Source organism: Oreochromis niloticus, linkage group LG3 (assembly GCF_001858045.2).
Source record: "Oreochromis niloticus isolate F11D_XX linkage group LG3, O_niloticus_UMD_NMBU, whole genome shotgun sequence".
Classification (NCBI taxonomy): domain Eukaryota; kingdom Metazoa; phylum Chordata; class Actinopteri; order Cichliformes; family Cichlidae; genus Oreochromis; species Oreochromis niloticus.
In genome coordinates this window covers 30182500-30195494 of record NC_031967.2, presented here as the reverse complement: position 1 = coordinate 30195494, position 12995 = coordinate 30182500, and the positions used below count along the sequence as shown (strand labels likewise).

At 44.9% G+C, this 12995-nt stretch overlaps 1 protein-coding gene across 2 annotated transcripts in view; it reads right to left on the bottom strand.

Annotated features, from left to right (window-relative positions):
• LOC102078974 (NACHT, LRR and PYD domains-containing protein 12-like) overlaps positions 1-12995 on the bottom strand; it is a 95634-nt gene that overhangs the window by 32548 nt on the left and 50091 nt on the right. For both annotated transcript variants that reach the window (XM_025905471.1, XM_025905472.1), the window contains 2 exons: positions 12164-12361; positions 4677-4856 (listed from right to left, as the gene is read on the bottom strand). In XM_025905471.1, coding sequence (XP_025761256.1) covers positions 4677-4856; positions 12164-12361 — 378 coding nt within the window. The remainder of the gene's footprint in view (positions 1-4676; positions 4857-12163; positions 12362-12995) is intronic.

The window sequence follows — 12995 nt, the reverse complement described above, 5'->3', positions numbered from 1 at the left end:
CACAGTAGAACGGAAACAGTCCCTCAGGGCCTCTTCAGTCTCTGATGACCATTTCCTTACTGTGCGTTTCACTACTGGTTCTCTGTGTACTAGAGGTTTATACACAGGCTGGAGATGAACCAGATTGTGATCTGAGCCCCCCAGGGGAGGGAGAGGTGATGAGCTGTATGCCTCCTTGGTGTTGGCATACAATAAGTCCAATGTTTTATTGTCTCTGGTGTGGCAGGTAACATACTGGGTGAAGGTGGGGAGAGTGGAGGACAGGGAGATGTGATTAAAATCCTCAGAGATCAGGAAAAGGGCCTGAGGGTGCTGTGTTTGGAGTCTGCTGGTTACAGTGTGCAGGACCTCACAGGCTGCTGCAGCGCTAGCAGAGGGCGGGACATACACAGCTATCATAATCACGTGTGTAAACTCTCGCGGTTGATAGTACGGTCTCATGCTAACCGCTAGCAGCTCGATGTCCTTACAGCATAGCGTCTCTTTGATAAATAAATGCCCAGAGTTACCCCATCTATCGTTCACAAACACAGCCAGACCCCCCCTCCTCTCTTCTTACCACTCTCTGTTGTTCTGTCGGCCCGGATCAGATGAAAACCATCCATGTTTATGTGTGAGTCCGGAGTTAGCGCAGTTAGCCATGACTCTGTGAAGCACATCACGCTACACTCCCTGTAGCTCCTCTGATGTCGGGTAAGAGCTGCCAGTTCGTCTACTTTATTGGGGAGAGATCTCACATTCCCCATAATAACAGATGGAATCGCTGGCCGGTACCTCCTAACTTTACTGCGACGCCCGATCCCGGCCCGAGAACCGCGTCTCTTCCTCCTCACCTCACAGAGGATGTTGGCTCGCTCGGCGGTAGGCAGGGCAGTGGAGGCCCCGAGGGCAAACAGCTGATCCCTGCTGTAAACAATGGGAGGTCGGACCTCCACGTGCTCTCCGGACACAGATGCCGTAAAAAATGTGATAAAGAACACAATTGTCCCTAAAACTCTGAGCTCCATTGTGGGGGACAGCAGTCCACAATAGAAAAACAAAAACAAGAAACAGAATGTAGAAGTTTAGAAAATGGAAACTCCAAACAGCTGAAGCCAACAGGAAGCAGCTTCAAACAAACACAACAAGAGAAAAAACTCTGAATGTTTCACATTAAAGTCGTACATTTCTCATAAAAACAGGACAAAGACTTGAAAAAGTCGTGTTTTTCCTTCCAGGAACCACATGGCTTCACTTTTAAAGGTGAAGTGTGAAAGAAACGGACATATTTGAAGTCCAACACCTTTTTCCAGTCACATGATTAAAGCAGACAAACTACAAGCTCATTTTCATTCCAACAAGTCATCTTCTGACCTGGACTAACAACACTGGTCTCTATGTGCAGCTGGCTGTGAGACCAGTGCTCAGGGAGCATCTACAAAGTGCAACACTGAAGAACATCACACACTCATTTGCTTCCATCACACAAACATCTACTGTCATTATTGTCACCAAACTCTGTGGATCCTTTATTGCAAATTCAAATGGGATCAAATGGTCAGACAAAAGAGGGTTATGAGGAAATATGATGAAATGTTGTGTATTAGCAGCAAGTTATTGAATCATTTTCCTCACAAACCAAACAAAATGATTGACAAACATGTTTTTACAAACTCAGTGTTGGACTTGGATCAGCAGGATAAGCTGATGTTTAAAGGCATTTGAGTCTCGCTGTATGAGAGTCCAGTTATTCCTCAATATTTATGGATGATGTTCTTTCAGTGTTGCACTTTGTAGACGCTCCCTGAGCCTCACAGCCAGCTGCACATGGACCAGCTGACATTACCCAGCATTAGAGGCGGCTGTAAAAAATTCATGTTCCCATTTAAATGGTTTGAATTGGAAGAAAACGATGTTGATTCATTCAATCCTGAATCGATGTTTAATATAAATGTATTTTGCCAGAATCTCAGCTTAAAGCTCACAAACTATTTCAACCAGCAGCAAACAGCTAAAACAGTAAATGAGAGCAGCTAAACACACAAAGATGGAAACACAGAGCGTGGATCGTTCACTCGACGGCACGGACACGGACACGCCGTCGGGGCTGAAAGTGGACAGCTCACAGATCCTGAAGCTGCAGGTTTCATCTGTCTCCAACCAAAACTGAGTGAACCAGCAGCAAAAGAAGATCCAAACTCTGCTTCACGTTTGATAAATATGCTGATGAATTCTCTCTGACTTTGGCTGTTCCTGCCTGCACAGCTCTCTCTCTCTCTCAGTGTCCTCCAAGAACAGCTTCAAACATCTGTTTCTGCATCATTCACTGTTCATTAGCCACCAGTCTGCTGTTGTGTTCACTGCTGTCGGCCTCTGACAGTAAAGCCTCGTTTCTGCTGTTCAATGGAAACTTTTTAAAATGCTGACAGATTACAAACTCTCAGCTGTGTCTGTAATCAAACCTCTGTAACTTTGCTTCACTTCAGCAGCATCAGCTCATGTTCACATGTTGATTCATGGTTTGCTTCAGTTTTTGATCGACTGCAGAAGATTTTGAAGGTTATCTGCTATAAAAAGCCAGAAGAGGAAAATCTGCTTCATGTGTTTCTGTTTGATCCTCAGTGACTTTGACACAAAGGCCTCTGCTGTGATGATCACACCTCTGATCAAGTCTCACAGTGTCACAACTGATAAATGATCAGAGTTAGAAGATTTCTGACTGTCTGCTGTGTGCCGTGACCTTTGACCTGCTAAAGACAGTCAGCTGTGGATTATTCATTGTTGTGTCTGATACTTAGAACTGTGAGGAAGAAGCTACACAGTTAATCAGGGTCCCCTCTCTCTGAATCAGGAAAGGTGGGCAGGCCGCGTGTGGGCCGCGGGCCATACGTTGAGTATCACTGTTTGAAATGTGAACATTGTTCTGCTGCAGTCAATGGACTAAACCAGAGAAGAAGAAAACAGACTTTACCATGAAGATCCTCAGTGTGGATCAGTATAATATCAGCCTGATGTCTGCAGTTTAGTGTCAGCACAACTTTCACATCATATTCATCTCAGCACAACTAAAACATGTGACTGACCTCAGAGTTTCAAGTTTACATCCTGGACTCTCCAGGAAACCACACAGATGCTTCACTCCTGAATCCTGCAGGTAGTTGTTGGTACTCAGGGACAGCTGTCTCAGATGGGAGGGGTTATTACTCAGGTCCAGCTCTCTCAGATGGGAGGGGTTGGACTTCAGCGCTGCTGCCAGATGATCACAGCTGATCTCTGACAAATCACAGCTCTCCAATCTGTATAAAGAATGAAAGATGCAAGTTTATTAGACAAAGTGTGAGCTTGAAATCATTCAGTGTTTCATCATCTGTTCAGAGCTGAAGAAGGTTCAGAATGTAGAAGTTTAGAAAATGGAAACTCCAAACAGCTGAAGCCAACAGGAAGCAGCTTCAAACAAACACAACAAGAGAAAAAACTCTGAATGTTTCACATTAAAGTCGTACATTTCTAACAAGAGTATTTTAAAGACAGCGTCACTGATGATCATCTTCTGCTCAGTCAAACTTTGGTTTTCCACATGTGAGTGTTAATGATGCACAAAGACTGTGAGTGCAAAGAGGGAGCGAGGAGGACGACAGAGAGATGGTACAGGAGCATCAAGAACCCGGCGAGGAAATGAGCAGAAAGATTTTGGAGCCTGTTGGATTGAAGCTTTCACAGAGACGTGTTTGACTGGACACCACCAGGACAGACTGTTAATCCCAGGATTTGGATGAGCTTTCTGCCTTTATGGTCACAAATGATGCTGTAACTCTGTGACTGTCCTGGAACTGTCAGCAGTATGGTTACGTCCTTTTGAGTTTCCACAGCTCTTATAACAGCAGTGTACATTCACCTGCAGGCACACGCTGCCTCTGCTTCAGCTCTGTTTATGAAGCACAAACTGCAGGAACCAAACTCAGACTGGCTACAAAGACATGTTTAGTGTATTGGAGTAACATGGACAAATTGAAGTCCTCCTGGCCGTCACTTCCATCATAGCTGAGGGAATAAAAGGACCTGATAGGGCCTTATGAATTAAACATGCTGAAAATTGTCAAAGAGCAAAACAGAGCCTTTCCCTATCTGCTAGTAAGTAGATCATCTTTATTCTTTATCACAGATTAATCAAACACACGAGTCTGATCAATATGTTAGCAGAGATGTAGTCTGAGTAGTGAAAATGTCTATTGTACACTTTGTGTGTGTGGACCTGATCCATCATCAACCTTTTCATTCATGTCTGATTTTGAGAAGATAAGAACTGTGTCACCAACGCATTATTGTGTGTGAATTTCTGCTTGTGTTTTCCCCAAACTGCCTTCGTGACCCCTGGACTCATTTCTTTAAATATTGCACTCAATGTGTGTGGAAAATAAACAAACTAATCTTGTGATTTCAGTCTGCGTTTGAGTCCCTCCTGTGTCCGTGACAGTATGAAACATTTCCATCTGTTAGTATCATGATTGCTAGGCAACCTGGGCAGCGTGACGGAGGCTAGACCGTCCCATTTCAGAAGCCCACAAGCCTCGCACTTCCGGCCTTAGCAGGCTTTCGGTATGCGGCCCTTGTGGATCATTAAGGCTGCGTACTTTAAGGTTGCAGACCCTGAATTGGGATACAGACAGTTTCAGCACAACTAAAACATGGTGACTGACCTCAGAGTTTGAAACCGACATCGTGGATTCTCCAGTAGAACACACAGTTGCTTCACTCCTGAATCCTGCAGGTTGCTGAAGTTTACGCTCAGGTCCAGTACACTGGGATATGTAGGGTTGGACTTCAGTGCTGCTGCCAGATAATCACAGCTGATCTCTGACAAACCACAGTCCTTCAATCTGTATAAAGAATGAAAGATGTAAGTTTATTAGACAAAGTGCTTGAAATCATTCAGTGTTTCATCATCTGTTCAGAGCTGAAGAAGGTTCAGAATAGAATAGAATAGAATAATCCAATAATTGTCCCACAAGGGGAAATTTGGTTGTAACAGCAGCCAGAAAGACACATATACAACAGGGAGGTGTGGAATGGAATGCGGGCCATCACTGGCCTGAGACAAAAGAGAGGTGTTGGGATGGATGGGGACGTCGAAAGCGCTAACAACCTAAATCTGCACTTCAATAGGTTTGACTGCCCTGCGTCTCCTGCGTCCAAACCCATCTTCTCCTTTCTCCTCCCCCCTCTCCTGCCCCCTCAGACTGTCTCACCCTGTCCCTCTCAGCAGATGACATCAAAAAAGAATTGGGCAGACTCCACTCCGGCAAAGCTGCTGGCCCTGACGGTGTCAGTCCCAGGGCCCTCAGGTGCTGTGCTTCCCAGCTGTCTGGAGTTCTACAACGGATCTTCAACATGAGTCTGGAAATGCAGAGAGTCCCATCACTCTGGAAGACATCCTGCCTGGTTCCTGTCCCTAAAAAGATCAACCCGTCGACCCTCGGTGACTACAGGCCAGTGGCTCTGACCTCACATGTCATGAAGACGCTGGAGAGACTCATCCTGAAACATCTGCTCGTGGAGCCCTGGCTGGACTCCCTGCAGTTTGCTTATCAACCTCGTATCGGTGTGGAGGATGCCATCATCTACCTGCTGGACCAGGCTTATTCTCATCTGGACATTGATGGGAGCACTGTGAGGGTCATGTTCTTTGACTTCTCTAGTGCTTTTAACACGATCAGACCATCACTGCTGGGGAATAAGCTCACGGAAATGCAGGTGGACGCCCCACTGGTTGGTTGGATTACGGACTAAGTTGACCACAGCATGTCCGACCAACGTTCCCTCTAATATTTCATGTGTCTGAGCGAACACACAAACTCCCTGAGCGTCCCTTGGACCACTGTGAGCGACATCAGACGTGTGCACTGTGGTCACGCCAGCATCAAATCCATCCAAGTTACATGTTTATTAAAATAATCAAATTACAGCATTTACATTTATGTTAGACTACTTTTAATTAACTGCTTTAGCCCACTTACAATGAAAATGTAAAAAATCTTGTTCATGACCTGTGTAGTATGTTAACACTATTGGAAGTAAAAATAACTTGAACTCCAATTTTGAAAACACAACTTCCTTTTTTTTATATATTTGTAAAGCTTTGACTTGTATTATGAGTCTGAGTCTGTGGTCTGGGAGAGAGTCTGTAACTCTGTCTGCAACATACAGGATATAATGACCAATGTTGGGCAATTAATTATATAGTTACTACTTCAAAACAGTTACTGAGTTTTGCAAACAACAAAGTTTTTTGCAGCTGTTTACCTAAAAACAAACATTTCAAACTATTTACAGAACAATCAGCTGTTCTGCATCAAATCTGATGCCACACAAATTATTTGTGCCACTCCAAAAAATAATTTCTGTCCACTATGAGATAAAGGAGAACAGCAGCCTGATACCTGCAGGCCTGACAGCAGCAGATGTATCACTGCTGTAACACCTGTAACATTCAGCAGCCGCCTCATTGTTCTGACACACACAACAAAACTATTGACTACACTACACACTAACTACACACTAACTACACAAGATTTGTGCTAAACGTCGGAAATCTCTCACATCTCAAACACCGCCGTCACTCCTAAAACTTACCCCCATTTCTTAACAACTAAATGCCCTGTTGCCATATCATTTTTTGATTGGTCGACATGGTACATTTTTCGACCAATGGGAAAGGGAGGGGAGTGTTTTGGTTTCGTCTTTGTTCACAGGCTTTCGAGCGTTTTCCTTGTAAAACATCGTTTTTACCGTTTCTTCCTGCAGTAAATATAAACAACGATAGTATTCAGGAAGAAAGCCAAACATTGCAGATATTTTCCTACTGAGGCGGCTCAGGTCCTTCAATGTTGGTGGGAAAATGCTGACTATGTTGTATCACTCTTTGTTGGAGAGCGTCGTGTTCTTTGCAGCTGTGTGCTGGGGAAGTGGGGTGAAGACAGCTGATGCCAACAGGCTGAACAAACTGATTAAAAAGGCTGGTTCTGTCCTGGGTGTCAGACTGGAGAACCTGGAGGAGGTGTCTGAGAGGAGAATGCTAAAAAAGCTTCTTTCTATCATGGACAACCCCTCCCACCCCATGCACGCCCCCATGATGGACCATCGGAGCAAACGCAGCAAAAGACTCATTGCCCCGAAATGCAGAACTGACCGCCACAGGAAATCCTTTGTACCGGTGGCAATAAGACTGTTTAACTCTTCCTCACTCTGTAGGTGATTTTCCTGAGACTATTACCTGTGTTATTCTGTTCCCTCCCAGACCGTGCAATATTACCCAAGAGTACTTATTGAATATTGAATATTTGTTTCATCCCCCCATCATACGCTGCTACTCCCTTTATCCTATTGCACAATACTTTCTAGAATCGCCTGCACTGATAGTTCAGTTATTTATTCTCCAGGATACATTCATTTATATTACTTCGTTAGAGTTATTTGATACTATGTCTTGCACTATCCTATACAGTGCTGTATAGTACTGTATACTACTATTCTTACTATTCTTATTTATCTGTTCCTCTGTCTCTCCTGCTGCTTTGAGCATGTACATGACAAAAGAATTTCCCTCGGGATCAATAAAGTTGTTCTTATTCTTAAAAACAGTACACAGGTCACAGAACAGAAACATACACAATTTTTTCTTACATATTTACATCAAGGACAATGGTTACTATAAACAGAGTACTGTAGAGTTATTAAATTATTTAAAATTAAATACAGATAAGAGGCAAACCCAGGTTGTCGTGTGAATCGGTTGATAAAATAGTGCAAGATACAGCGCAGATGTAAACATCTATGATTGTTAGGAGCAGTTCTGATTGTACAGTCTGACAGCTGCAGGGAGGAAGGACCTGCACAAACGCTCCTTCATGCATCTAGGATGCAGCAGTCTGTCACTGAAGCAGCTCTGCAGTTCAGCAACATTTACATGCATGGAGAGTTGATGGAGAAGTCTGCAGTGTAGAGGGTGAAGAGGAACGGTGCCAGCACAGTTCCCTGTGGGGCCCCCGTACTGCAGACCAGCGTGTCAGAGACACAGCCCTGTGTCCTCACATACGGTGGGCGGCCTGTGAGGTAGTCCAGTATCCACTGGGACATGTCGTGGTCCACTCCCGATAGCTCCAGCTTGTCCCTCTGAAGTCGTGGCTGGATGGTGTTGAAAGCACTGGAGAAATCAAAGAACATGATCCTCACAGTGCTTCCAGGCTTCTCCAGGTGAGTCAGAGCTCGGTGCAGGAGGTAGATGATGGCGTCCTCCACCCCAATGCCAGGCTGGTAAGCAAACTGCAGCGGATCCAATGAAGACCTCACCAGGGGGCGCAGATGGTTTAGAACCAACCTCTCGAGGGTCTTCATCAGATGCGATGTCAGGGCTACCGGCCTGTAGCTGCTGAGGTCCTTGGAATGGGAGGTCTTTGGTACCGGTACCACACAGGAGGTCTTCCACAGCTGTGGTACTTTCCCCAGTGACAGGCTCAAGTTGAACAGATATCCTAGGATGCCACACAGTTCATCTGCGCAGCATCTCAGGAGCCTGGAGCTGACGCCATCTGGACCTGCAGCCTTCTGCACCTTGATCTTGTGAAGCTCGTTCCTCACTTGAAGTGCTGAGATAGAAAGAGTGGATTTTGGGGGAGGGGGGTGTATGTTGGAGTCCACAGAAGCCGGGGGAGGGTGTGATGACTGAGAGCTGGGAGGTGTGAAGTCCTGAGATGAAGGACAGGTAGTCCCTGAAGATGAAGGAGATTGCAGCAGGGGGGACGATGCTGTGGGAGGGGTGGGTGGTTGATCAAACCTATTAAAATATTTATTTAGGTCATTCACCCACCCCAAGTCTCCTGCAGCCTGGGGGGTTGGTTTTTGTCCTGAGATTGTCTTCAGGCTGTTCCAAACCCCTCTGATGTTGTCCTGTTGCAGCTGCTCTTCCATCTTCCTCCTGTAGTTTTCCTTTCCTTGCCTTATCTTCCATTTCAGCTTCTTCTGAACAACTCTCAGCTCCTGTTTGTCTCCAGATCTAAAGACTCTCTTCTTCTCCTTGAGGAGAGCCTTAATTTCTGGATTTATCCATGGCTTGTTGTTAGAAAAACACCGTACCTTTTTGATGGGTGTGGTGTTGTCCACACAGAAATTCATGTAATCCGTAGTGCAGTCTGTGATGCTGTTGAGGTCATCCTCCAGGGGGCTGCAGAGGTTGTCCCACACAGTAGAACGGAAACAGTCCCTCAGGGCCTCTTCAGTCTCTGCTGACCATTTCCTTACTGTGCGTTTCACTACTGGTTCTCTGTGTACTAGAGGTTTATACACAGGCTGGAGATGAACCAGATTGTGATCTGAGCCCCCCAGGGGAGGGAGAGGTGATGAGCTGTATGCCTCCTTGGTGTTGGCATACAATAAGTCCAATGTTTTATTGTCTCTGGTGTGGCAGGTAACATACTGGGTGAAGGTGGGGAGAGTGGAGGACAGGGAGATGTGATTAAAGTCCCCAGAGATCAGGAAAAGGGCCTTAGGGTGCTGTGTTTGGAGTCTGCTGGTTACAGTGTGCAGGACCTCACAGGCTGCTGCAGCGTTAGCAGAGGGCGGGACATACACAGCTATCATAATCACGTGTGTAAACTCTCGCGGTTGATAGTACGGTCTCATGCTAACCGCTAGCAGCTCGATGTCCTTACAGCATAGCGTCTCTTTGATAAATAAATGCCCAGAGTTACCCCATCTATCGTTCACAAACACAGCCAGACCCCCTCCTCTCTTCTTACCACTCTCTGTTGTTCTGTCGGCCCGGATCAGATGAAAACCATCCATGTTTATGTGTGAGTCCGGAGTTAGCGCAGTTAGCCACGACTCTGTGAAGCACATCAGGCTGCACTCCCTGTAGCACCTCTGATGTCGGGTAAGAGCTGCCAGTTCGTCTACTTTATTGGGGAGAGATCTCACATTCCCCATAATAACAGATGGAATCGCAGTGGAGGCCCCAAGGGCAAACGGCTGATCCCTGCTGTAAACAATGGGAGGTCGGACCTCCACGTGCTCTCCGGACACAGATGCCGTAAAAAATGTGATAAAGAACACCATTGTCCCTAAAACTCTGAGCTCCATTGAGGGGGACAGCAGTCCACAATAGAAAAACAAAAACAAGAAACAGAATGTAGAAGTTTAGAAAATGGAAACTGCAAACAGCTGAAGCCAACAGGAAGCAGCTTCAAACAAACACAACAAGAGAAAAAACTCTGAATGTTTCACATTAAAGTCGTACATTTCTCATAAAAACAGGACAAAGACTTGAAAAAGTCGTGTTTTTCCTTCCAGGAACCACATGGCTTCACTTTTAAAGGTGAAGTGTGAAAGAAACGGACATATTTGAAGTCCAACACCTTTTTCCAGTCACATGATTAAAGCAGACAAACTACAAGCTCATTTTCATTCCAACAAGTCATCTTCTGACCTGGACTAACAACACTGGTCTCTATGTGCAGCTGGCTGTGAGACCAGTGCTCAGGGAGCATCTACAAAGTGCAACACTGAAGAACATCACACACTCATTTGCTTCCATCACACAAACATCTACTGTCATTATTGTCACCAAACTCTGTGGATCCTTTATTGCAAATTCAAATGGGATCAAATGGTCAGACAAAAGAGGGTTATGAGGAAATATGATGAAATGTTGTGTATTAGCAGCAAGTTATTGAATCATTTTCCTCACAAACCAAACAAAATGATTGACAAACATGTTTTTACAAACTCAGTGTTGGACTTGGATCAGCAGGATAAGCTGATGTTTAAAGGCATTTGAGTCTCGCTGTATGAGAGTCCAGTTATTCCTCAATATTTATGGATGATGTTCTTTCAGTGTTGCACTTTGTAGACGCTCCCTGAGCCTCACAGCCAGCTGCACATGGACCAGCTGACATTACCCAGCATTAGAGGCGGCTGTAAAAAATTCATGTTCCCATTTAAATGGTTTGAATTGGAAGAAAACGATGTTGATTCATTCAATCCTGAATCGATGTTTAATATAAATGTATTTTGCCAGAATCTCAGCTTAAAGCTCACAAACTATTTCAACCAGCAGCAAACAGCTAAAACAGTAAATGAGAGCAGCTAAACACACAAAGATGGAAACACAGAGCGTGGATCGTTCACTCGACGGCACGGACACGGACACGCCGTCGGGCCTGAAAGTGGACAGCTCACAGATCCTGAAGCTGCAGGTTTCATCTGTCTCCAACCAAAACTGAGTGAACCAGCAGCAAAAGAAGATCCAAACTCTGCTTCACGTTTGATAAATATGCTGATGAATTCTCTCTGACTTTGGCTGTTCCTGCCTGCACAGCTGTCTCTCTCTCAGTGTCCTCCAAGAACAGCTTCAAACATCTGTTTCTGCATCATTCACTGTTCATTAGCCACCAGTCTGCTGTTGTGTTCAGTGCTGTCGGCCTCTGACAGTAAAGCCTCGTTTCTGCTGTTCAATGGAAACTTTTTAAAATGCTGACAGATTACAAACTCTCAGCTGTGTCTGTAATCAAACCTCTGTAACTTTGCTTCACTTCAGCAGCATCAGCTCATGTTCACATGTTGATTCATGGTTTGCTTCAGTTTTTGATCGACTGCAGAAGATTTTGAAGGTTATCTGCTATAAAAAGCCAGAAGAGGAAAATCTGCTTCATGTGTTTCTGTTTGATCCTCAGTGACTTTGACACAAAGGCCTCTGCTGTGATGATCACACCTCTGATCAAGTCTCACAGTGTCACAACTGATAAATGATCAGAGTTAGAAGATTTCTGACTGTCTGCTGTGTGCCGTGACCTTTGACCTGCTAAAGACAGTCAGCTGTGGATTATTCATTGTTGTGTCTGATACTTAGAACTGTGAGGAAGAAGCTACACAGTTAATCAGGGTCCACTCTCTCTGAATCAGGAAAGGTGGGCAGGCCGCGTGTGGGCCGCAGGCCATACGTTGAGTATCACTGTTTGAAATGTGAACATTGTTCTGCTGCAGTCAATGGACTAAACCAGAGAAGAAGAAAACAGACTTTACCATGAAGATCCTCAGTGTGGATCAGTATAATATCAGCCTGATGTCTGCAGTTTAGTGTCAGCACAACTTTCACATCATATTCATCTCAGCACAACTAAAACATGTGACTGACCTCAGAGTTTCAAGTTTACATCCTGGACTCTCCAGGAAACCACACAGATGCTTCACTCCTGAATCCTGCAGCTTGTTCTTAGTCGACAACCAGGAGTACTTATTACTCAGGTCCAGCTCTCTCAGATGGGAGGGGTTGGACTTCAGTGCTGCTGCCAGATAATCACAGCTGATCTCTGACAAACCACAGTCCATCAATCTGTATAAAGAATGAAAGATGTAAGTTTATTAGACAAAGTGCTTGAAATCATTCAGTGTTTCATCATCTGTTCAGAGCTGAAGAAGGTTCAGAATGTAGAAGTTTAGAAAATGGAAACTCCAAACAGCTGAAGCCAACAGGAAGCAGCTTCAAACAAACACAACAAGAGAAAAAACTCTGAATGTTTCACATTAAAGTCGTACATTTCTAACAAGAGTATTTTAAAGACAGCGTCACTGATGATCATCTTCTGCTCAGTCAAACTTTGGTTTTCCACATGTGAGTGTTAATGATGCACAAAGACTGTGAGTGCAAAGAGGGAGCGAGGAGGACGACAGAGAGATGGTACAGGAGCATCAAGAACCCGGTGAGGAAATGAGCAGAAAGATTTTGGAGCCTGTTGGATTGAAGCTTTCACAGAGACGTGTTTGACTGGACACCACCAGGACAGACTGTTAATCCCAGGATTTGGATGAGCTTTCTGTCTTTATGGTCACAAATGATGCTGTAACTCTGTGACGGTCCTGGAACTGTCAGCAGTATGGTTACGTCCTTTTGAGTTTCCACAGCTCTTATAACAGCAGTGTACATTCACCTGCAGGCACACGCTGCCTCTGCTTCAGCTCTGTTTATG